The 20,859-nt window shown below is 50.0% G+C and overlaps 9 protein-coding genes across 9 annotated transcripts; 4 read left to right on the plus strand and 5 right to left on the minus strand.

The window, feature by feature from the left end:
* Positions 1-941: 941 nt before the first annotated feature.
* N7489_002404 (uncharacterized protein) lies at positions 942-2,676 on the plus strand (the record flags this gene model as incomplete). Its single annotated transcript, XM_056708159.1, has 3 exons — positions 942-1,021; positions 1,075-1,717; positions 1,777-2,676. 3 exons carry the CDS (start codon positions 942-944, stop codon positions 2,674-2,676), a joined length of 1,623 nt encoding a protein of 540 aa, XP_056572461.1.
* An 896-nt stretch (positions 2,677-3,572) lies between these two features.
* N7489_002405 (lipoate synthase) lies at positions 3,573-4,823 on the plus strand (the record flags this gene model as incomplete). Its single annotated transcript, XM_056708160.1, has 1 exon — positions 3,573-4,823. One exon carries the CDS (start codon positions 3,573-3,575, stop codon positions 4,821-4,823), a length of 1,251 nt encoding a protein of 416 aa, XP_056572462.1.
* A 664-nt stretch (positions 4,824-5,487) lies between these two features.
* N7489_002406 (phosphoserine phosphatase SerB) lies at positions 5,488-7,033 on the minus strand (the record flags this gene model as incomplete). The annotated part of the gene is made up of 3 exons (XM_056708161.1): positions 5,488-5,833; positions 5,894-6,151; positions 6,209-7,033. 3 exons carry the CDS (start codon positions 7,031-7,033, stop codon positions 5,510-5,512), a joined length of 1,407 nt encoding a protein of 468 aa, XP_056572463.1. The 3' UTR covers positions 5,488-5,509.
* Positions 7,034-8,002: 969 nt separating this feature from the next.
* On the plus strand, positions 8,003-8,997 carry met16 (phosphoadenylyl-sulfate reductase (thioredoxin); the record flags this gene model as incomplete). The annotated part of the gene is made up of 2 exons (XM_056708162.1): positions 8,003-8,186; positions 8,252-8,997. 2 exons carry the CDS (start codon positions 8,003-8,005, stop codon positions 8,995-8,997), a joined length of 930 nt encoding a protein of 309 aa, XP_056572464.1.
* A 611-nt stretch (positions 8,998-9,608) lies between these two features.
* N7489_002408 (uncharacterized protein) lies at positions 9,609-13,290 on the plus strand (the record flags this gene model as incomplete). The annotated part of the gene is made up of 2 exons (XM_056708163.1): positions 9,609-10,232; positions 10,285-13,290. 2 exons carry the CDS (start codon positions 9,609-9,611, stop codon positions 13,288-13,290), a joined length of 3,630 nt encoding a protein of 1,209 aa, XP_056572465.1.
* An 80-nt stretch (positions 13,291-13,370) lies between these two features.
* Positions 13,371-14,666, minus strand: N7489_002409 (putative aminotransferase; the record flags this gene model as incomplete). The annotated part of the gene is made up of 1 exon (XM_056708164.1): positions 13,371-14,666. One exon carries the CDS (start codon positions 14,664-14,666, stop codon positions 13,371-13,373), a length of 1,296 nt encoding a protein of 431 aa, XP_056572466.1.
* Positions 14,667-15,250: 584 nt separating this feature from the next.
* N7489_002410 (SIMPL domain-containing protein) lies at positions 15,251-15,948 on the minus strand (the record flags this gene model as incomplete). Its single annotated transcript, XM_056708165.1, has 2 exons — positions 15,251-15,799; positions 15,829-15,948. The coding sequence occupies 2 exons, from the start codon at positions 15,946-15,948 to the stop codon at positions 15,251-15,253; spliced, it is 669 nt and encodes a 222-aa protein (XP_056572467.1).
* A 249-nt stretch (positions 15,949-16,197) lies between these two features.
* On the minus strand, positions 16,198-16,790 carry N7489_002411 (GFA family protein; the record flags this gene model as incomplete). The annotated part of the gene is made up of 4 exons (XM_056708166.1): positions 16,198-16,448; positions 16,514-16,577; positions 16,637-16,683; positions 16,739-16,790. 4 exons carry the CDS (start codon positions 16,788-16,790, stop codon positions 16,198-16,200), a joined length of 414 nt encoding a protein of 137 aa, XP_056572468.1.
* A 675-nt stretch (positions 16,791-17,465) lies between these two features.
* Positions 17,466-19,339, minus strand: rlmA (SRF-type transcription factor RlmA; the record flags this gene model as incomplete). Its single annotated transcript, XM_056708167.1, has 4 exons — positions 17,466-18,407; positions 18,460-19,008; positions 19,069-19,225; positions 19,284-19,339. The coding sequence occupies 4 exons, from the start codon at positions 19,337-19,339 to the stop codon at positions 17,466-17,468; spliced, it is 1,704 nt and encodes a 567-aa protein (XP_056572469.1).
* Positions 19,340-20,859: the final 1,520 nt, after the last annotated feature.

The raw sequence follows: 20,859 nt of genomic DNA on the forward strand, positions 1-20,859 counted from the left end.
TCGCTATGGCTCCCTTCTCCCCCTCTTGCATCCCAATGTCTCATTCCAAGTACCCAGTCGGCACCTAGCTCTGACGAGTTGAGCCACCGAATGGGTCACTCCACGTTGACGGGCTCCTGCAGGACGAAAGATTGAGATCTGGAGCCAATTGTTGCCCGTCGTTGTCCCGGTTTCTCATCTTCTTTGGAATGCAAGGACGACGCGACCTCATTCCCACTATTATTACATTGGCCCGTGCCTAATAGAATCTGACTTCAAGTGAAGTGTTCGTGCCAGGCGACGGACCCTCTTTTTGCGCTCGAAGGGGGAATCCGTTGAACATTTTCCGTCTTTCATGGCAGGGTTGTTGTCCTGTCAAGGGATGTGCACTTGAGCCTGATGACCATCCCCACCTTAAATTAGCTGACTAGCGCCACAGTCGCTGTATAAGGACATATCGAGCCCCTGCAGGGACCGAGGTCGGTTTGTTTTGACTTCAAACTTCAACAATAAACAAGCTGGATTGCAATCTCATCTGGGTTACTCTTGTGCAACACGCTTTGCTTTTTTTCTTCGACATTTCTGGCCAGGATTCTTACTTTCAGCCGCGAATACCATTGTCCAATATGGACTCCGGTGCAACAGACATACCTAGCCATGCATGTTTTCCGGCCCAGATTCAAACACATATAAGAAACCAGGGCTCAAACTCGTCGTCGATGAGCCACGATGTGATGGCAATGGCCGAGCCTATTCCATCACCGCGCCGATGGTCTCCCACCTATGTACCCCGAAGGCGAAGTAGACAGATGCCGTCACTATCATTTGTACCGTCACCGGTGATGCCGCGCATAGAGTCGCATGACTTTTCGACCTCAGCATCACGGCGCACCACAGATCGGGGTCCAGCTTGCATGTCACCCTTCCGCTCGGTTCGAAGGATGAAAGAACCATTTCAATTAATGCTTCCGACATCCCCGGCGTCCCTGGAAGGCCCTCCCCCAACTTTCCTGAAAAGACAAGGAGGCCGTCAAAAGCACCGGTGGACCACACATTACGAACATGGCGCTCAGACCAAAACCTGACTTGCGGCAGTTTGGAGGCATTCGGCCTTCTACCCAGCCCGCCTATATCAGAATCACGCCCCGCAAGCACGGGTCCTGAGTTATCTTACTTTGATTCACAGTCCTCCGATGAATCTGTTCGATCAAGTGACGGGAAGGGTGAGAAGGATGAGCCTGGTACTGAGCCGGAAGTTTCTACCAAGGCAGCAACACTTGAAATTGGGGAAAAGATACAATACACAGCGTACCGCCCCCCAGACTGGAAGAATCAACCGCGAACAGATGTCATGAATGTCCATGAAGCCCACTCAGAGTTCGTACGTCAGTGTGAGTCTGGCAATGCACAACAGTCAAACCCCCAATCTCCGAAGAAGGCTGCACCTTCTCAAGCATCTCCGAAGCCAGAGAGTAGTGAGACAGTCCTTATTCCTGGGAGCTCACCTAGACCCCAACGTCCTCGGACTGCGACAGTCTCGAGTGAAGCTAGCTGGGTTCCTAGCAACTTCTCATACTGTGAAAGATGGCTGCAAGGGGTCCCGGTTGACAAGGTGGACGACCAAAAAACATCTACAAAAGAGTTCACCAATCGGCGGAAGTTCCAGATTGTTGAGAACGATCCTCCAATGCCGAAACTAGACATCATCCCGGGGGCAAACGCCCTCGAAGAACCTGTGGTAAGCCGGACACTTCCTTACTCTGAGATGCCATTGAAATAAAACTAACCCCATTATAGAGATTCGTCGTCGCTAGCAAAACAAAACCGAAACTTGTCGATATCGCTCGACAATCATCACCGTCGCCTCCACTGCTTCCACCGCCATGCTTACAGCCAAACACCGTACCGACAACGCCGGATCAGCGTCAAGAGGAAGTATCCGCATTTAGCCCGGACACTCCGCTTGATATGTCTGATAGTGGTTACGGAACTCGCGACTCCGGCTATTCCTTTGACAGCTTTGAGGGTAGCAAAGTCGATGACGACGACGATGCCTATACTGATCCAGGATCATTGACCTCTTCGGACAGTGTCGGATCAACCGTCATCTGCGAGAAGCCTGAATCCACGCAGGGAGAGCGCGAGATAAGCCCACAACCTGAAATCAGATCGGGCAGCGCGAGTCCAAAGGCATCATCCCCACCAACAACTCACGCACCAGGGCGAAAGTCTCCCATGTCGGAACAGGAAGATGAAAAGCCACGGATATTGCACCATGACTGGACGCTGGACGATCATGAATGGACTCTAGATGAGCTCGACCACTCTGTCAAAGACTTTCCTCGCCATATGCTCCGCCTCGCATCCCCTGTCATGGTATTCCTTCGCAAGAACGACGAGAAGGCCCTCATTAAGCCCTTCCGCACTATATTCCCCGATGTCACGGAGAACCTCCTCGACGGTCTCTGTGCTGCCCTCCTCGCTCGAAACTACCTCCTTTCTCTATCAACCACCTGCCGAACTAAGCCGACTACCTCTCCGCGCAAAGACGCATACACCATCGACGGTGTCCCCCAAAAAAGCATACAATACACTGGGGATCCAGCTTCCACCCGGGTCTGCCAGCAAGTCCAAGGACCCCCTTTTCAGCTCTCGCAGCGCGGATCTCCGGACACACCTCGAGCGAATTGTGGATAACCTCCTGTTCGCCATCTGCGGCCGATCAGATCCTACTTTGAAATCTGCTGTTGAAGTTCTCGCCCAAGTGCTCGAAACCAATGCTTCGCATTGATCACTCCTTGCATCCAACATTTCCTTGCCTTCATTAATCCTATTATCTCGCTATACCTGACCGAAGTCTATCCTTCGTTTCAATCTCTTCTTTCCCCTGGGATTCTTTCCTGCGCTCTCTTCTCCAAAATTCTTTCTTAACGTCTATCCTTGTCTCCTTTCATATCTGTCTGTCTCCCTACCATTACTCGCTCTAATCCTTGAGTTCTCTTTCTTCTATCCGTTTGTCCATGCTCTCTTTCCATCTAACTACTGTCTCCCTCGTCTCTTTCTTTTTCTCTGCTTTTTGCTTTTGCCTTTTTCATACCCTTGCATCGCGTGGTCTTTGGAACTTTCTTTGGTAAATTTTGTGCGTTGGGGATCAAGCATCTATAGTTAGTGTTTCAATAGCATAGCAACCATAATAATAATGGCATAATAAACCAGTACTCCAAATCCCTGGCCACACATAGAAAACTCGGCTGTAAGTTTTATGCTTTCTAGCGCCTTTTCATCTTTCTATAGAACTGACAAGGGCAAAGAACATACAGAAAGGCCTTGTAGTCCTTATATTGGATCTAACGTCAAGCAATGAGTCCAGATAAGCAAGTTGCTTTCTTATAGTATTCTAAGCATTATTCCAATTGGAATCTTTGAACATCATATCATTGCCTCATTCCCCATGGATACAATGGTCCACGGGTGGACATACTTTCCCGCCCGGTGTTGCGGCGAAACTGATTAGTCATACTTTTCCGCGGGATCCATTGCCCAGACAAACTCCAGTTCGGCTTTCTGATTCACATAACATACACTCACACATCATGGCAGCTCCAACAAGAAGTCTACGACGCCTGTCGTCTTTCAGAACCACCATATCCCCATCCTTGACAGTAACTGCTCCTATCGGCTGCCGAAGCTATGCCACAACAGACTCCTCATCTGCCACGAACACACCAGGAACCACACGGCGGAGAGCAACCAAGTTCCAGGATAAGCTGAATGCAGGACCCTCATTCTCAGACTTTGTCTCAGGAGGTCAAGATGAACCTCTCGACCCATCCGAAGCCTACGCCCTTAAGACCGCACTTGTCGGCCCCGCCGGCCGCAAGAAGGAAATGACTCGTTTGCCCGAATGGCTGAAGACTCCCATCCCAGACTCAAAGAACTACCAGCGTCTAAAGAAGGACCTGAGGGGATTGAACCTGCACACCGTCTGCGAGGAGGCCCGGTGCCCCAACATCTCCGACTGCTGGGGCGGCAGCGACAAGTCCTCTGCCACAGCGACAATCATGTTAATGGGCGATACCTGCACGCGCGGGTGCCGTTTCTGCAGCGTTAAGACATCCCGCGCCCCTCCTCCGCTCGACCCGCACGAACCCGAGAACACTGCCGAGGCCATTTCCCGCTGGAGCTTGGGCTACGTGGTGCTGACGAGTGTGGACCGCGACGATCTCGTGGACGGCGGTGCGCGCCATTTCGCCGAGACAGTTATCAAAATAAAGCAGAAGAAGCCGAGTATGCTCGTCGAGTGTTTGACGGGTGACTTCCGCGGTGACACGGAGATGGCGGCATTGGTTGCGCGGTCTGGGCTGGATGTCTATGCGCACAATGTTGAGACTGTTGAGGAGCTTACGCCCTTTGTCCGTGATCGTCGCGCCACGTTCCAGCAGTCTATTCGTGTGCTCGATTCTGCGAAGAAAGCTGTTCCGGAACTTGTTACGAAGACTTCGCTCATGCTCGGTCTCGGCGAGACGGATGAGCAGCTCTGGGATGCTCTGCGCCAGCTCCGCGCTGTCAACGTCGACGTTGTGACCTTCGGTCAATACATGCGCCCTACGAAGCGCCACATGGCTGTTCATGAATACGTGACCCCTGATCGCTTCGAGCTGTGGCGCCAACGTGCCCTTGATATGGGCTTCCTGTACTGTGCTTCGGGCCCCTTGGTGCGGAGCAGTTACAAGGCTGGCGAGGCCTTCATTGAGAATGTTCTCAAGAAACGTCGTGCTGGCTCTGGCACCGCTGAACGCACTGTTGATCAGACCGCTGCTACCACTGACGAGGCTACCCGGTGAAATGTCTTGCATTTGAACAAAAATCCGATTCAAGCTACCTAAATAAACCTGTTTTCTTGTCTTCTGACTACATGCACATGTCATTCACCCTCCTGGCGCTATCTTTCTTGCATCTTTCTGGGCTGTCGGTTTTGGGGGTTTCATAAAGGGGATTTTCGCTGGTTTTGTCATTTCAACAGTCCAACATTTCAGCACAGGAATGTACATTGTATCACCATTGGAGAAGTCATTCGTGGCCTATTTCTGTCTGTTCCTAATTTCAAGCTGCACTAGAAATCAACTCAGTGCTGCTTTCCTTATATCAAATCTCAAAATGTCAAGATCATGGTCTGAGCCTGCTCCGTTCACCAATCCACTACATCCGCCCTCAATGCAAAAGGAACCCGTCGCAAGTATCAACAGGGACAAAAGCCACACGCTATACAATGATTCCATACTCCGTACTACATCCTATCCGTCACAACCACCGACTCTGCTAAAGGTAAAGACCGACATAAACTCCACAACTCTTCAACACAAGGGAACTCCAAGTCAAGCCCCGCAACCAGCTGTTGGCGGCGTTTGAGGCTAGACTCTTCGAGGGGTATAATTATCCAAAAAAAGTTAGATCGGAGGGCAAGATTCGCCAGCATACATGTGTATACTTTACTGGAAATGGTGTGTTGCCCGTTTAACTACTCAAGGACTTATTGCACATCGGAGGTTAACTCCGCGATGTCCTCGTTGTCCATGCCGAGAAGGTAGAGGACATCGACAAGGCTCTCGCCATTGATGCGGACGGGAGCTTCCAACTGGACCTTGGACTTAGCGCGCCAGGCGACGCCGAGGCCTGCGGCGTGGAGCATCAGGAGGTCGTTGGCGCCATCGCCGACAGCCATTGTTTGCGAGAGGGGGATGCCGTTCTCGGCGGCGATGGACTTGAGGAGAGTGCGCTTGTGCGCGGCGTCGACGATGGGGTAGGACGGCACCAATTTCCCGGTCAGGGTCTGGGTTGCCTCGTCGATTTCGAGCTGGATGAAAGGTCAGATCGGAGGAAATGTGAATAGTAAGAGAAAGCAGGAGAGGCTTACATGGTTGGCAATGGCAATGTCGATACCGAGCTGGCCGGCGAGCCATTCGGCGAGGGGCTGGAACCCGCCGCTCACTACTGCGATCTTGTAGCCCAGAGCCTTCAATGCGCGGCAGAGCTCACGGGCACCCTTCGCGATTTTGAGGACGGACTTGAGCTTCTCGAAGACATCTGCGGAGACGCCATTGAGAAGACCGACCCGTTCCTTTAGTGATGCGGTGAAGTCTAGTTCGCCGTTCATAGCGCGTTCAGTGATTTCCTGCATCAGTGTTAGTCACTGACTTAGAGAATTGAAGCCTTGACAAGAAGGACTTACGGAAACCTCCTTCTCAACACCGATGAACTTGGCAATTTCATCGATGCACTCGTTGTCAATCAATGTGCTGTCCATGTCGAACACAGCCAAGCGCTTGTGACGACGGAAGACGCTCTCCTTTTGCAGGACAACCTCGACATTCCACTCGCGCTCAAAGCGCCAGATGCTCTCATGCTTGCGCAGATCCGGGAAGGAGAGATATTCCGGGTTTGGCGGGGGAGAGAATGTGACCTCCACGACGCGGGGGTGTTCGTCGCGGTCAAGACAGCGGTGCGAGGTGTTCATGCGCTGGTAGGGCGTGGGGAGGGTTTCCAAGATCTGAAGGAAGTTGGTCAAGCACAGCTGAGAGACGTATGGCCCGTATAGGTGATCCAGTGGCTCGGGCTCTGGGGCAGGCGGCTCCCGTGGGAATTTATCCATGTCTTCTGTCGGGGCAGAGCCTTCGGGCACCTTAGGAGCTGGGATCTTGTCGCCTGGGACATTCTGGGGCCCTGAGTCGGGATGGTAGTGGGGGTGAACGGGGTTGTTGGATTTGTAGTAGATGGTCGCGACGACTTGCGATGTGCCGGTTGGAAGGGGATTTGCTTGGTGGTTGAAAATGCTGTGAATGATGCCGCTGTCGGTGACCCTCTCCGGATCTGGCTTGATTGGATTCGAGTTAAGTACCAGTTGATCTTCTGTCTGGTTAGCCAGAACCTCGCCGATGGTTTGACTGATTGGATTGATTGGAGCCATCGGCTTGTACTGCTGGTGGTCCTGCAGGAATGAACTGCTGCGCATTTGGCCGAGGGATGGCCTCGTGGTGCGGGTAGTCTCTGCCATCATGCACTACTAATGAACGGATCCGGTAAACAGTTGTTTGCGAGTTGACACTATTTAGAGAGATCCCACATTTCCGAAGATCAAAAACGACGCCGATCGGCACGTGGGACTCGGTCCCACCAACGATACACGTGACTTTGACTTCCCCCTTCATGTGTGTGACCGCCTGGCAGAATTGACGGTGAGGTCACAAGAGATGGACCACCTCCAGGTTTAGGTGAGCTTAGTTCGAAGATTAGTACCTCATCCAGATCCACCATGACTTCAGAGTCAGATCATTCTATTCATGGGTATAGTACATTATCCAATATATGTACGGAGTACATAGTATGATAATCAGGATGGTACGTATGCCCGGTTTATTGGTGATTAAGAAACCTGCTAACATTATCTGATTTAGGAGATATGGATCCCAATCTTGGAAGATTACTCCTATAATCGGAGATATTTATCATCGACAGGATTGGTCAGCGTCAATTACCAAGGGGGGTAACCTTCCAGGGTTGGAATCAATAAGCTACCCTAAATGACCTTCTACGCCATTCTCTCGCAAGAACATGGCCCGGGGGGCAGAATCGGCTTTGATATTCTGCCGGTCCGAGTCTACAACGCCTCCAGTGGTCTTACCGCCTACTTGAAATGACATTCATCTTCGCATTAGGAAGGCGGTGAGGTAAAACCGTTCAAGCACGCAATCGCCCTCGATGGCGTGCTTGGGTGGTTTTCATTCCCCACTCTGGCAACTGACCAATTGCGTCGTTGAGTCTTTGAAATGAAGAATATCGGATGAAGAGTATGCTAGGGACGGATCTCCGGATGATGTGATTGCCTCTACTGTCCTTATATTCTTGCCCCCATTGTCATCTGTGACTTTGTTCTTCATACTCCCACTCTGTCTCTTCAAGCGAATCCCTTATTCAATCATCTCCTTCTCTTCGTCAACGTTATCTCTGTGCAATACTACTTTACATTATGCCGGCCAAGATGCCCAACTACTCCTCCGAGATGGAGGGCGTTGACAATCACGATAACATGACTGAGTCGGGCTATGTCAGTGCTGGTTCTGGCTCTAGCGAGGACTATGTTCCCGAGATTGTTTTCACCAAGCCCCATCTTCAGTTCCTCAACCGCCAGTTGCAATTCCTTGAACCTCAAGGTTCGTATTAATACCCATAACGACCCCTCCTTCCGAATCCCCTTTTATCTGACTCCTCCTTATAGAGATCTTGAGATGGTGCATTACTTCGCTTCCTCATCTCTTCCAGACCACTGCCTTTGGTCTCACAGGTCTTGTTACATTAGACATGCTGTCGAAGCTGGAGGTGCCTCGTCCCCAGATGGTCGACCTCGTCTTCCTCGACACTCTCTATCACTTCGATGAGACAATGTCCCTAGTAGACCGTGTACGCCGCAGGTACCCCAACAACAATGTGCACATCTACAAGCCCGCTGGCGTTGAAACCACTGCCGAATTCGAAGCCAAGTACGGCGCTAAGCTCTGGGAAGTCGACGACCAACTCTACGACTGGGTGGCCAAGGTTGAGCCCGCTCAGCGTGCCTACCGTGAGATGAATGTTCACGCCGTTCTCACTGGTCGCCGCCGCAGCCAAGGAGGCAAACGTGGTGACCTTGACATCATTGAAGTCGACGAGGCCGGCCTCATCAAGATCAACCCAATGGCCAACTGGTCCTTTGACCAGGTCAAGCAGTACGTCAAGGAGAACGATGTGCCCTACAACGAGCTCCTCGACCGTGGTTATAAGAGCATTGGTGACTGGCACTCCACCCAGCCCGTTGCTGAGGGAGAGGACGAGCGCTCTGGTCGTTGGAAGGGACAGCAGAAGACCGAGTGTGGTATTCACAACCCTCGGTCCAAGTATGCCCAGTACTTGATGGAGATGGAGCGCAAGCGTCAAGAGGAGGCCCTCTCACAGGCCTTGCAAACGCAGTTGACGCCTGTTGTCTGATATTTCCTTTTGACTCCTTCCCTGCATACCTCTCGGCGTTCCTTTGTGATACCTATCTGTTTTCTTGTCTGTTTTTTTTCCAGCGGCTTTCCTTCTACCAAGAGACGGTACAAAAAGTACTCTTCGCATTTACAACATACGTCCTCCCTGCACAGGGGGTTGAGTTTAGTTCTCAGGCCCACTATGGGAATTGTTTGAGACATGATAATGATATTCATACGATGAATGAAATAAAACACGACCATTTTATATTCTAATCTTCGCACTCCATTTTCATATATGTAAATATGTTGTAATAGCCCCAAAATCTGTTGTGATAGAAGTGGCGGTCACGTGCGGGACCAACCCTAATATCCCATACTCCTTCTTTCCTCTTGAGGGAATCTCTCATTAGAAAGCCAGTAAAATGCCTCGGAATTTGCTTATCCCAATGTGGTTGAATCGTCGAATGGAGGGGTACATGCCAAGCGCTAGTCCTACGCCAATCATTGGGCGCCCAAAGATGGGGCTGGGAATATCTGATTGAGTATAAGCCACTTATTCTCACCTCTCACCCCTGTCCCTATTTCTACCAGCGATTGCTCAGATTCTGTTACGATTGTTCGGTTAACATGAAGTGGCTTCCGAGATTCAGACCCCGAAAGGCAAATAGCGGTGATCCCAAGGGGAACAGCGCGGTCGCTCCTTCTCCGCCTGTAGGGCCAGAGATGATCGCGCCTTCTACAAATTCAATACCTGCCTCCAGTCTCTCAGAACAAGCTACAAGCCCTTCCGTGGTGGATTCTAGTCCTTTCCCGACCGCTGTGTGTGCCGCACAGTTACAAGCTGGGCAAGCTGCAGCATCTATCTCGCCCTCTGCAGGTTCACCGCCCGCTCCGTCCACAAGTGCAGTCCAGGACATCGACATATGGACTACTGCCTACGAAGTAGTTGAGAATCGAGAGCCAGAGTTGATGACAGATTACGCGAGCCATCTGGCCTCTATACAAGGTAACCCCACCACCAGAAATCATATTTCAAGCTCGGAGTTTGTCGAAGATGTCGTGAAGCAGCTGCTGGAAGAACGAGAGAAGAAGCAATGGCGGCTTCCTCTCCTGGGTAATAATGTCATTATCCGAAAGCAAGCCGAGAGACTAGCGAAAGTTCTCTTATGGGCTGATCCTGTTGTCAAACGTGCCGTGAGCACTCAACCATATGCGGCGCTTGCCTGGTCCAGTGTTTCCATCCTTCTTCCTGTGAGTTCGATGTCTTCTGCTTTGAATTGCATACTTATACATGTATATTTAGCTACTGACAGGTGCTGCCACACCGGATGTAGCTATGCTGAAGGGTTTCAACTCGATCAGCGATGTTCAAGTCTATTGGGCAATTTTTGAAGAGACTTATCTGTCTTCTTCCCACCGACAACACTACGAAAACCTCATCGAGCCTTTGGCCAAGCTCTATTCTTACATCATTGAATATCAAGCCCGCGCTATATGCCATCTTTCAAAGACCCAACTTTCACGGGGATGGCAGAACGTGGCGGGTGAGGATGACTGGGCTGAGAAGGCGAGTGAGATTGAAGCTTTATCAGAGGCTCGCAGCAGCCTGATCTCGCACGACAACGAGACGGAGATTCGAGAGCGCTGGGGTCGTCAACTACGTGAAATTCAAGAGTCAAGTGCTATTCTCAAGGAGATCCGCCAAGTCCTCGATGAAACCCGAAGACAAACTCAGGGGAACTACGAAGACAAGGCGGAAAAAGATCTCCTACACGATCTAGCTTCTGATTATGAAGGCTACAAAGATTTCAACCGTCTCAGAGTTCAAGGCACGTGCGAATGGTTCTTCAACGATGAAAAGTTCTGCAAATGGCGCGATAGCAACACGTCTGGGCTTTTGTGGCTCTCTGCTGGACCTGGATGTGGAAAATCGATTTTGTCGCGAGCGCTTATTGACGAACGACGACTATCCTTGAACGTTACAACCTCGACCGTTTGTCACTTCTTCTTTAAAGATGGCTACGAAGACCGCATGTATAGCGTCAATGCTCTATGTGCAGTACTCCACCAGCTTTTTAGTCACGACCCTAGCGGTGCCTTGATCAAGCTAGCTCTGCCTGCTCACAAGAATTACGGCAAATCTCTTGTAAGGAACTTCTCTGAACTATGGAATATCCTTCTCGATTGCGCCAAGAGCCCTCACGCTGGAGAAATTGTCTGCATTTTCGATGCTCTGGATGAATGCGAGCAACAAAGCAGGTTGCAATTGATCAGCAAACTCAAAGATTTCTATTGCCAGCCACAGGGCTCTTCGGCGTTATCTTCGAAACTGAGCTTCCTTATAACCAGTCGACCGTACGCTGAGATAGAAAGAAACTTTAGTGGGTTCTCCACGACAGAGTATCTGCATTTTGACGGCGATAAGAAGTCTGTCGCCATCACGCGGGAGATCGACCTGGTAATTGACGATCATGTGAGCCAGATCATAGGCAACTTCACCGCTAATGATCAGCTGGAAATCTCTAAACGCCTCAAAACCATGGAAAACCGCACCTACTTATGGCTTTATGTCATCTTCGAAACGATCAAAGAGGACCCGAGCCGCCACGGGAAGCGGTCCAGCGTCGAAAAATTGTTGAACAATATCCCATCAAAGTTATCCGAAGCGTATGAAAAAATCCTGGGCAGAAGCAGATGCCAAGAAGAAACTCAACATCTTCTTGAGATCATCCTTGCTGCGGCACGGCCTCTTACTCTTGACGAGGCTAACGTTGCCTTGACATTGGCTTTGGCAGAAGAAGTTTCCACGTCACACTCAGCCTTGGAGAATGATCTATGGCCTAAAAACAATTTCGAAAGCATTGTCAAAGGATTAAGTGGCCTCTTCATCAGTGTACACGATTCAAAGCTGTTTTTCATTCATCAAACGGCAAGAGAGTTCCTCATTGACCCTTCAGGCCGGGGTACATGGGAAGGACGCTTGAGCATGTCCAAATCATCCAGAACCATATCAAGAACTTGTTTCAAGTTCTTGATGCTCCCTGATCTTCGCGCCTCCGTTAAAGACGCTGACTTTTGGGATGACGATGATTATGACCTAAATGACCCGAACCACGTTACTTTGGAGCAACTGCCTCCGTTTTTCTGCTACGCCGCCGATCATTGGCCGTCTCATTTCCTATCACAGGGGGCCACAGACATTGACCAGTCCCTAAAGGATGCGCGTACACTTTGTAACCGCCATCAGGCATGGGTGTGGGTAACAGCCTCTGGATGGACTCCTGGAGGTAGGCTCACGCTCTTTCATCACATGACCGATTTGTCTTTGGCAAGTTACTTTGGATTGAAGCAGGTGGTCGAGAATATCTTGACAGAGGAACACATTGATGTCAACACAGAAGACGAGTCTTCAACACTCGCACTGCGATCTTCAAGATCGGCGCTTTCAGCGGCATGCCTCGGAGGCAAGTCAGATGTCGTCACGCTACTATTGGACAAAGGTGCCAATGTCAACTCCTATCACAAACTGCACGCCACGGCTCTCTATACAGCTCTGGTCTACGGTCACCAAGACATTGTTCCAATCCTCCTCGAAAAGGGCGCCGACGTCAACATCACAGGCGAACATCACGGTACAGCGCTTTACATGGCCTCGCATCTCGGCAACCCAGATATTGTCCTCAGCATCCTGGAGAGAGGCGCAGACATCAACTATAATCACAAATGGCACGGAACAGCGCTGTACAGGGCATGTCGCTCAGGCCACCCGAAAGTCGTCAAAATCCTACTCGAGAACGGGGCCAACGTCAACATCGGAGATAGAGGATATGGCTCGGCGCTCCTCGCAGCATCTACTCACAACTGTCCAGATATTGTCATTGATCTGCTAAAGAAAGATGCTGACACCGACTATAATAACCAAAAATACGGCACTGCACTACGGATGGCATCTGGACATGGCTGGCAAAATGTTGTCGAAGTACTCCTAGCGCATGGAGCCGATCCGAACATCAGAGGCACAGAATATGGTAGCTCACCAATCCAGGTGGCATCATTCTTTGGTCATCAAGGTGCTGTCGAAGAATTACTCAAGCACGGAGCTGATGTCAATTTCCCAGATCAGCAGGGAAACACAGCGCTTCTCGCGGCTGCGCGACAAGGTCATCGAGAAATTGTTTCAATGCTCCTCAGATGTGGGGCCGACGTCACCGTGAAAGGGGAACGTTATGGCACGGCGCTCAATGCGGCAACTGAAGCAGGTCACACAGAGATTATAGAAATGCTAGCTAAGAGAGGTGCCAAGGTTTGATCTAGCACGCGAATCAGCAAGCTCAACAATCCAAACTAATGCTCATGATGATTGTTCTGTAACGACGGCAAGAGACAATTCTATTCCTCAAGCGCTGCGTTTATCCTTTCTAAAGCCACGCTCAAATAGTCATGGCCCTGTGTAAACACAATTCGGAACCACCCATCCTTCTCAGACCCGAAAAGGAAGCCGCTGGCCAAAAAGACCTTCTTTTGCAAAAGGCGCTGCATGATTTGTTCCCCAACATTCTCGCACTCATCCTCCGGGTGAAGCTCGCGGTATTTCTTTCCCAGGTTCATCCAGACGAAGAATGCAGCGTTGCACCCCGTTGCATATTCAATCCCGTGCTCTTTCAGGTAGTTCGCCGTGTACGCATAGGACTCTGACAGCAGCTTCTGATTCTGCTGAATATACCGGGTGGTGAAGTCGAAGTCTTCAAGTATGAGAGCAGTCAGGTGATCCGTGATTCCAGAAGCATAAGAATAAAGCGATGGGCCCGTCAACGCCATATGAATATCCCGGTTGGCCTGGGAAATAATGACACCAAGTCTGATACCGTTTGCGCCAAAGTCCTTACTCATACCCCAAAGGACATGAACCAAACGCGGGTCGATAATTCCAGTCAAATCGATAGAGAGTGCCGATTCGAACTTGACAGGTGGTGGATGTTCGTCAACGGTATTCTCAAAGACCGAAAGCGCATAGATTTCATCACTGATGAAATGGACCTGGTATTTCTGACAGAGCCGCATCAACTTAACGAGCACTTCTCTGGAATAGCAGCGCCCAAGCGGATTATGAGGATGAGCAAGCATCAAAGCCTTGACTTTCTTCCCAGTGGTGCGGTGGAATTCCAGCAATGCTTCTTCGTACTTATCAACGCCCTCGACACTGAGAGGATCGAGTTCTCCGAAACTAACCGGAACCACAGAACTGCCCGTACGCAACGACATATCCGGAATGAACATGCCGTAGTACGGTCTTCCTAGAAGAATCCCCTCCCCGGGATCAGCGAATGACCACGCAACATGCTCAATCGCAGACGAGACACCGTTGGTCGCCATGATATGGCTCGGCTCGAGAGGTATCACTGGCTTCAGGTTGTGGTTCAAGAAGGCGGCGATAGCGGCCTTTAATCTGGAAGAGCCGCCTCCGCCGTCGTTGTATGTGAGATACTTTGCCGGTAGCTCGAGCTTCTTGTTGATGAATTCTAAGAGCTCGTCGTGCATCAGGGCATTTTCTGCTACGCCTACATTGACGTAGCCGGTGGGGTTTGTCGATGCGTGCCATGTGTCCTTCATCACGTCCCACATGGGATTCTCGGATCCGGCATCAACGACATCTTGTGCCCGTCGGGAGAGGACCGATTGAGTCATTTTGCAGGTTTTGAAAAGTTTTCGCGGTGAGTGCGGAGAATAGTTTCGGTGCAGTCGGTAGCGAGGGAAGTCCTTTAAACCTCCGCAGGCTCGGCTATTATCGGCCGCAGATGGCAAGTGTTGAGTATCTCCAAGTGGAGAGAAGATGAGTACCCGAAGAGCGTGGGCGGTGACTGGTACAAGATATCAGCGCATCCCAGCCTTCCAAGTTGATGTTGATGTTGATGTTCCCAACGAAATATTCCTTTTTATCGAATCTCTCATTCGGTTTACTATTTCAGCAATTTCTTATCCAACCCACTTCCAATGGCCTTTTTTCTTTCCTGACGTCAAATCCCGAAGATATCAACCCCACATCAAAAGCCGAACACTGAAACTGAACTATAGAGATCTATAAAATTTTATTTGAGGAACGCAACAGTTAAAAAAAGATAATAAAATTGCGAACGAGATTTCAACCTGAAAATAAAAACGCAGAATAACCAAATTCAAAAGTCCATTCCATCCATAAGCATAGATTGTCACCGTTCTCTCTATCCCTCCATTCCTCCATCCATCAAACGCCGAAACCCAAAAAGAACCACTCACTCAGTCCTAGCCTCAGATCCAATATCACAAGAAGCCTCAAAAACAACCTGCACGCAGCAGTTGAGCACAATATCCTGAGGCGTCACGCTAACGCCACTGGGATGACGATAAGTAGGCTTCTGCGGCAGAGCCGAAGGATTCAAAGACTCATCAATTTCCCTAATATCCACAGGAATAACATCCCCAAAACCAACAGCCTCCGCATACTGATTCGCCTTGGTAACAGCATCTCGCACAGCCTTCTTCCGCGACTCCGCACCAATATCATCCTTAGTAGCATCGGTGAGGTACCAGACGACATTATTCAATCTGGCATCGGGATATTTATCGACCTTCTGGATGAATCTGTGGAGTCCGTTGAAGTCACAGAAGATGACGTGGATCGTGATGACGGCGTCGTAGATGCGCGGACTGTCGGAGACGTTTTTCGAGTCGTATGCATTGCGGTTCTTGGTTGTGAGGTATATGTTACTGAAGGATATGTCTGATACCGCGATGGGGGAGATTGTGCCGTCTTCTTCTATTTCAGGGGGATCTCTAGGCCCCTAAGGAGATCGTTGGTCGTCGAGGTGACTTCCTGCATGAGTGTCGCTTTGGACTCGCCTGTTGATTCTACTGTGAGGTGGACCATGGCTTCTTCTGGGAAGCGAGTTGCCGTGTGGTGGCCTCGTAGGGTGATGTTGAGGGAAGACATGGTTGATGGTTGTTCCATCAGGAATGAAGAGGATGGGGATGGAGAAGGGGATGAGGGTAGAACGAGGGATTTTGGTGTTTAAATAGCCCTCAGGACATCAGATGGTGGAGCAAACATCGGGGACTTCGTGAAGAGTCTGAAATGAGACTGAACTGGGGCATATGGATGGTAAATGTTTGTTTGAATCTATTCTCGAATGTAAATCTTGTTATTTCCAGTCTTATTTAACTGATCATCTGAAAAGACCACTCAACCAAACATCGGCTCCTGCTTAGCACCCTCCACAGCAGCAAGGTAGGCCGGACGGTCCTTAACATAGAACTCGACATCAATCTTTCCTTTAAGATTAGCCTCGCCGCCGTCGAGGGTTCCGGCCTTGATAACGGTGTTGTCGGGCATGACCTCCAGCTCTGTGTAGAGACCTGAACCGCAGGTGGGGCAGAAAAAGTGCTTATTGATCTTTCCACTGTTGCCAACTACATCGTAGTTCTTGGTGGCACCTGTGTGGAAGAGGAGAGTTAAAAACTGTATGCATGTAAGGAATTGATCGTGGGAGTAGATTTACCCTTTGTCAATTTGACGCTGGTGCGGGGAACGACTATGTTGGAGGTAAATGCACCACCAGTCCACTATTTGGTATTAGAGACCATTTTTGGGGGTTCATATATGTAGAAGTCTTGGGATTCACCTTCTGGCGGTCGGTGCAGTGGCACAGGGCGGACAGATATGTGTCAGCTAGTATTTTGTTAGCCTTGGAAGGATGTTGGATAGATTCAAAGTTGATAGATACCTTCGACGGTGTAAGTAATACCGCCGCACATGCAGCTTCCCGTGAGAGTCATTTTGAGATATATATAGTATTTAGTATGCGTGAAGAGATACCTTGGTGGAATCAAAGCACAAAAAGCGGGGGTCAAGTCTTTCGCTATTTATATATCTTTGGAGAGGCGGGTCCTCGTCAGCCCCGGGGGATCGGTGTTTGATCGAACACCGAAGTGGGGGGTTTAAGCCGAATCAGATAGATGGGAAGTTTACGGGTTTAATGGCATGGAAAGAATAGGAATCAACAAATGGGCAGGGGAAAAAAAAGATTGGCATCATTCCTAGAAACAAGAACCTGCTTTATATACATCCAAGAATCAAAGCAGTCCCAGACCCAACGCCAGGTCTCTACCAAAACGCAACATTAAACAATCAAGAGATAAGAAATAAAATGAAGGTAAGAGTTGACACAAGACAACGCTGGTGTATATCACTTCAAGATCCACGTGAGAAAAGTCAGAAAGAAGAAAGGAAAATGACAGAAATGAAGGAATGACAATAACCGGGGTATAGAGAGGATACATAACGGCGAAGCTTGATCAAACTAGAAATGGAGATATTCAAATGCCCGGGTAAAAGGAGGTATGGGGGTATTGACAAGAAAATGAGATTGTATGTGTCCACAGGGACAAGTCTCTTGATCAAAATGCCAGCACTTTACAGTTTGGGGACAATTCCCCGAGAGGAAAGCATCATCAGGTTTTCGGCTTTTTATGTGCACCTTCCCCTGCGGATCCACTGTCGGGGCTTTTTCTCTTCTTGTCTTGTTCGTCTTCTCGAGAAAAGCTGGGACCGCTTTGCACTGCCGGAGTCGGGAAGGTGAGGGGACTGGGCAGCATGTTGGAGTCAGGGCCTGACCGGCCAAAGCCCCATTCAGGGAAGAAGCTGGAAGGTGACGGGAGGAGTGCATCGGATACAAAGCGACTCGGCAGGGCAGATATGGGCGTTTCGATGTTATTCGAGTTATTCCCATTGTTCGGATTTCCGCTATTGCTGCCGTAAGAGTCGTTTCGCGTTGCGGCAACGGGAGGAGGCGGTCGGGCGAACGGATTTGGAGGCCCTTGGGCTCCCGCACTCAATATTGCACCGGCGGATGGCGACGGAGGGGGTAAAACCACGCCCGGCGGGCCATTTTCGACATTTCCTTTCGCAGGCGGCGAGTTCTTATTCACGGCGGAATCACGCGATGAGTCGGCCGTGGCACTGCCAGCATCGGAGGTTTCGCTAGGGATCTGCACCTTCAGCTGCGGTCGTTTGGATGGCAACGGCCCACTGTTAGTTCGGGATGGCGGTTTGATTTTTGGCGTCGAAGCAATTGACCCTGCACGAGGAGCCTCCGTCGCAGCTCTGACAGGCATCGATTTGGAAGCAATCGAAGCTTGTGGTGCTTCGACCTTGAGAGAATGGCTATTGTGAGATTCATATGATCCCGCTCCGGCTCCAAAATGGCGGGCGAGCACCGATCCTCGATCATCAATAGGCGTGAAAATACTCCGTGATTTCGATAACGACTTTATTTGCGGTGGCGACTGGCTGTGTTCTGCTTTCATCACCGAATCATCCTGGGGATGCTCCGAGGCAGGCCGTTCTTGGTGATCAGGTGCGAACCCTGGAGGCATAGAATTTCTTCCATGTTCCTGCATATATGCCTGCTGCACATGTTGATGGGGCCCCGGGGGGCATTCCTACGGGGTGGCCGTGTTGGAAATGCTGTTGGCCCTGGTGTTGTGGTGGCATTTGCTGTGGTAAACCGTGCGGGTGCATAGGAGGCGTCCCTTGATGTTGTCCTGGTGGGTGTCCATAGTGTGCAAACTGTGCCGGTCGAGGTTGCTGGTTCATCGCATGAACGTTGGGGTTATACATGGAGGGATTAGGCATGTACGTAAACCCGCCATTCTGGGGGCCAGGTGGTGGCGGCGGTGGAGGTGTACCATGTTGCTGAGGACCTAGATTTGAACTGACTCGGCGGATATGATTCCTGGAAGAGGGACGCGAAGTGCCTTGCGGTTGCGGGGTGCCATGACGTGTCATAGCATGATGGATCGGGGGTGACGCGGAGGGTGCATGATTCATGTGCTGGAAGGCGGGCTGGCTTTGGAGGTGAGGGGGAATGGCGGGGTGGTTCTGTTGAACAGCTTGGATGTCCTCGGGAGCCGGCGAGGCCTCGTCTTCCTCATCATCATCATCTCGCTTGCCCGCAAAATCTTCCGGTCCTTTGTGTTCGTGGGGAGGGCCAAACTGAAAAAGAGAAACACCAATTAGAGGATATCGGAAGGAATCGAAGAAAATTCTACCCACATATTGATAGCGACCAAGAGCATCATGCATGTCGCATGATGAGTACTCGTATAGTTTCTTGTTGTGGCCAAAAATAATGACAGCGACGTCAACCGAGCAAAGGACAGCAAGCTCATGCGCCTTCTTGAACAGACCTCCCTTTCGTTTCAGGAATGTGCTATAGGAGAAGAAGCTTGATCAGCGACTAGAATACTCGACTGGGACGATTGACTTACACTGAGCGGTTGCGGTCATCTTTGATAGCCTTGATCTCGATCTTTCTCCGACCCATGATGAATGGCTACGGGCGCACCGATTGCGCACCGATAGCAAAGCTGAAGAATAAAAGGTACAGCAAGCCGCGGAGCGACTTGCGAGATACGTCGCGCGATTAAGTTTAATTACCCAGGGATACAGAATCGATGCGATGGCGATCCTAGCCACACGGTGGCACACGGGTATATGTGGAGAATCTTCGTCTGTTCACGAGAAGATCTGATGGAGACACTAGTCAACAAAGGAAACCGAGACCAGAAACCAATGTGTTTCAAGATAGGAAACCTTGTGTAGATACTTGAGGGGGCGGGGGCTGGACGCGACTTGAAAACAATGAAGACCCCCCGGAGTTCAAAAAGAAGTGAACCCGAGGAGATAGGGAATGTCAAAGGGAAACAAAGGAACAAGACAAAGCCAAAACGAAGTAAATGATGGGAGCTGGGGATGATTGACGATGCAGGAAAGGTTGATTGATCTAAAGATAGAACGAGGGCCCTGGGGGATGCCCAGGTGAGAAGATTTGCTTTGCTGAGTCAGCAGGTTCTTTTTTGGCGTTCTATATTTATCTCTTGGTCTCTCACTGTAGGACTGACAAAGTACGACTAAGGACTCTAACTGTAGTTAGTCTTTTGTCCCTGTGGCTTGTCACAGTGGAGTCATTCCCCTCTAGCTCCTATTGGGTATGGACTGTTGACTTATTGAAGCTATTCTGATATGTTATGTATTCTTTCAGTTGTTCAGTGGGATGGGTCTATGATGTCAACCCGGGGGAGCTCAGGCTATTGAATATAGAGATTAGAGATCCACAGGAGACATGTCAGATTTATATTTCCAGGCTATCGAGGCTATCGAGGCTATCCACCTGGGTAGTCTATATCTGATCCCTAACCATGTCCCCGTGATATCCCCAACCCTATGTCCCTATAAGAGTAAAGCGTCAGATCTGTATAATCCGATCTCAAAGCCACAATGCTCAGATTAAGTTAAAGTAATGTCCGATATGTATATGTACATAGGTAGTACTCATACGTCAAGTATGTTTTTTACATGTCCCAACTGATTGGGCAGGGAAATACCATATAATAGACACGTCTGAATGACAGTTCCTCCAATAGAATAGGCCTATAGCCCATATACATAACCTTGGATCCCCCAAACCCAGATCAGAGAGATGACCATTGTCGGTATCATTCATTTAATTCAAGTCCAAGTCCAAATTCTTCAATTTTTATAGAAATTAATTGAAGATCTTTCTTTGTGTGGAGGCATCTGGGCAATCCAACAGAGTCGAGACTTGCGGGTAAGTTTAGTTTTACCCCTGAGCCTGTGAATCGCCTCGTGTTTCTTTTTCCCTTTCTCTCCCAACTCTCCTTTCGTCTTTCCTTTCTCTCTTGTCTTCTCTTTCTGTTTCTTGTGTTCGAGACAGATCCCAGAGGGTTTCTTTTATTTTGTCCTGCTGTTACCGGGGCTGCAGGACATCCCGGACACGCCTAGACGTTTTAACTATTCACTCGGTCCAATTACCGTGTCGGTTGT

This window comes from Penicillium chrysogenum (genome assembly GCF_028827035.1).
Source record: "Penicillium chrysogenum strain IBT 35668 chromosome Unknown utg000001l_segment0_segment0, whole genome shotgun sequence".
Classification (NCBI taxonomy): domain Eukaryota; kingdom Fungi; phylum Ascomycota; class Eurotiomycetes; order Eurotiales; family Aspergillaceae; genus Penicillium; species Penicillium chrysogenum.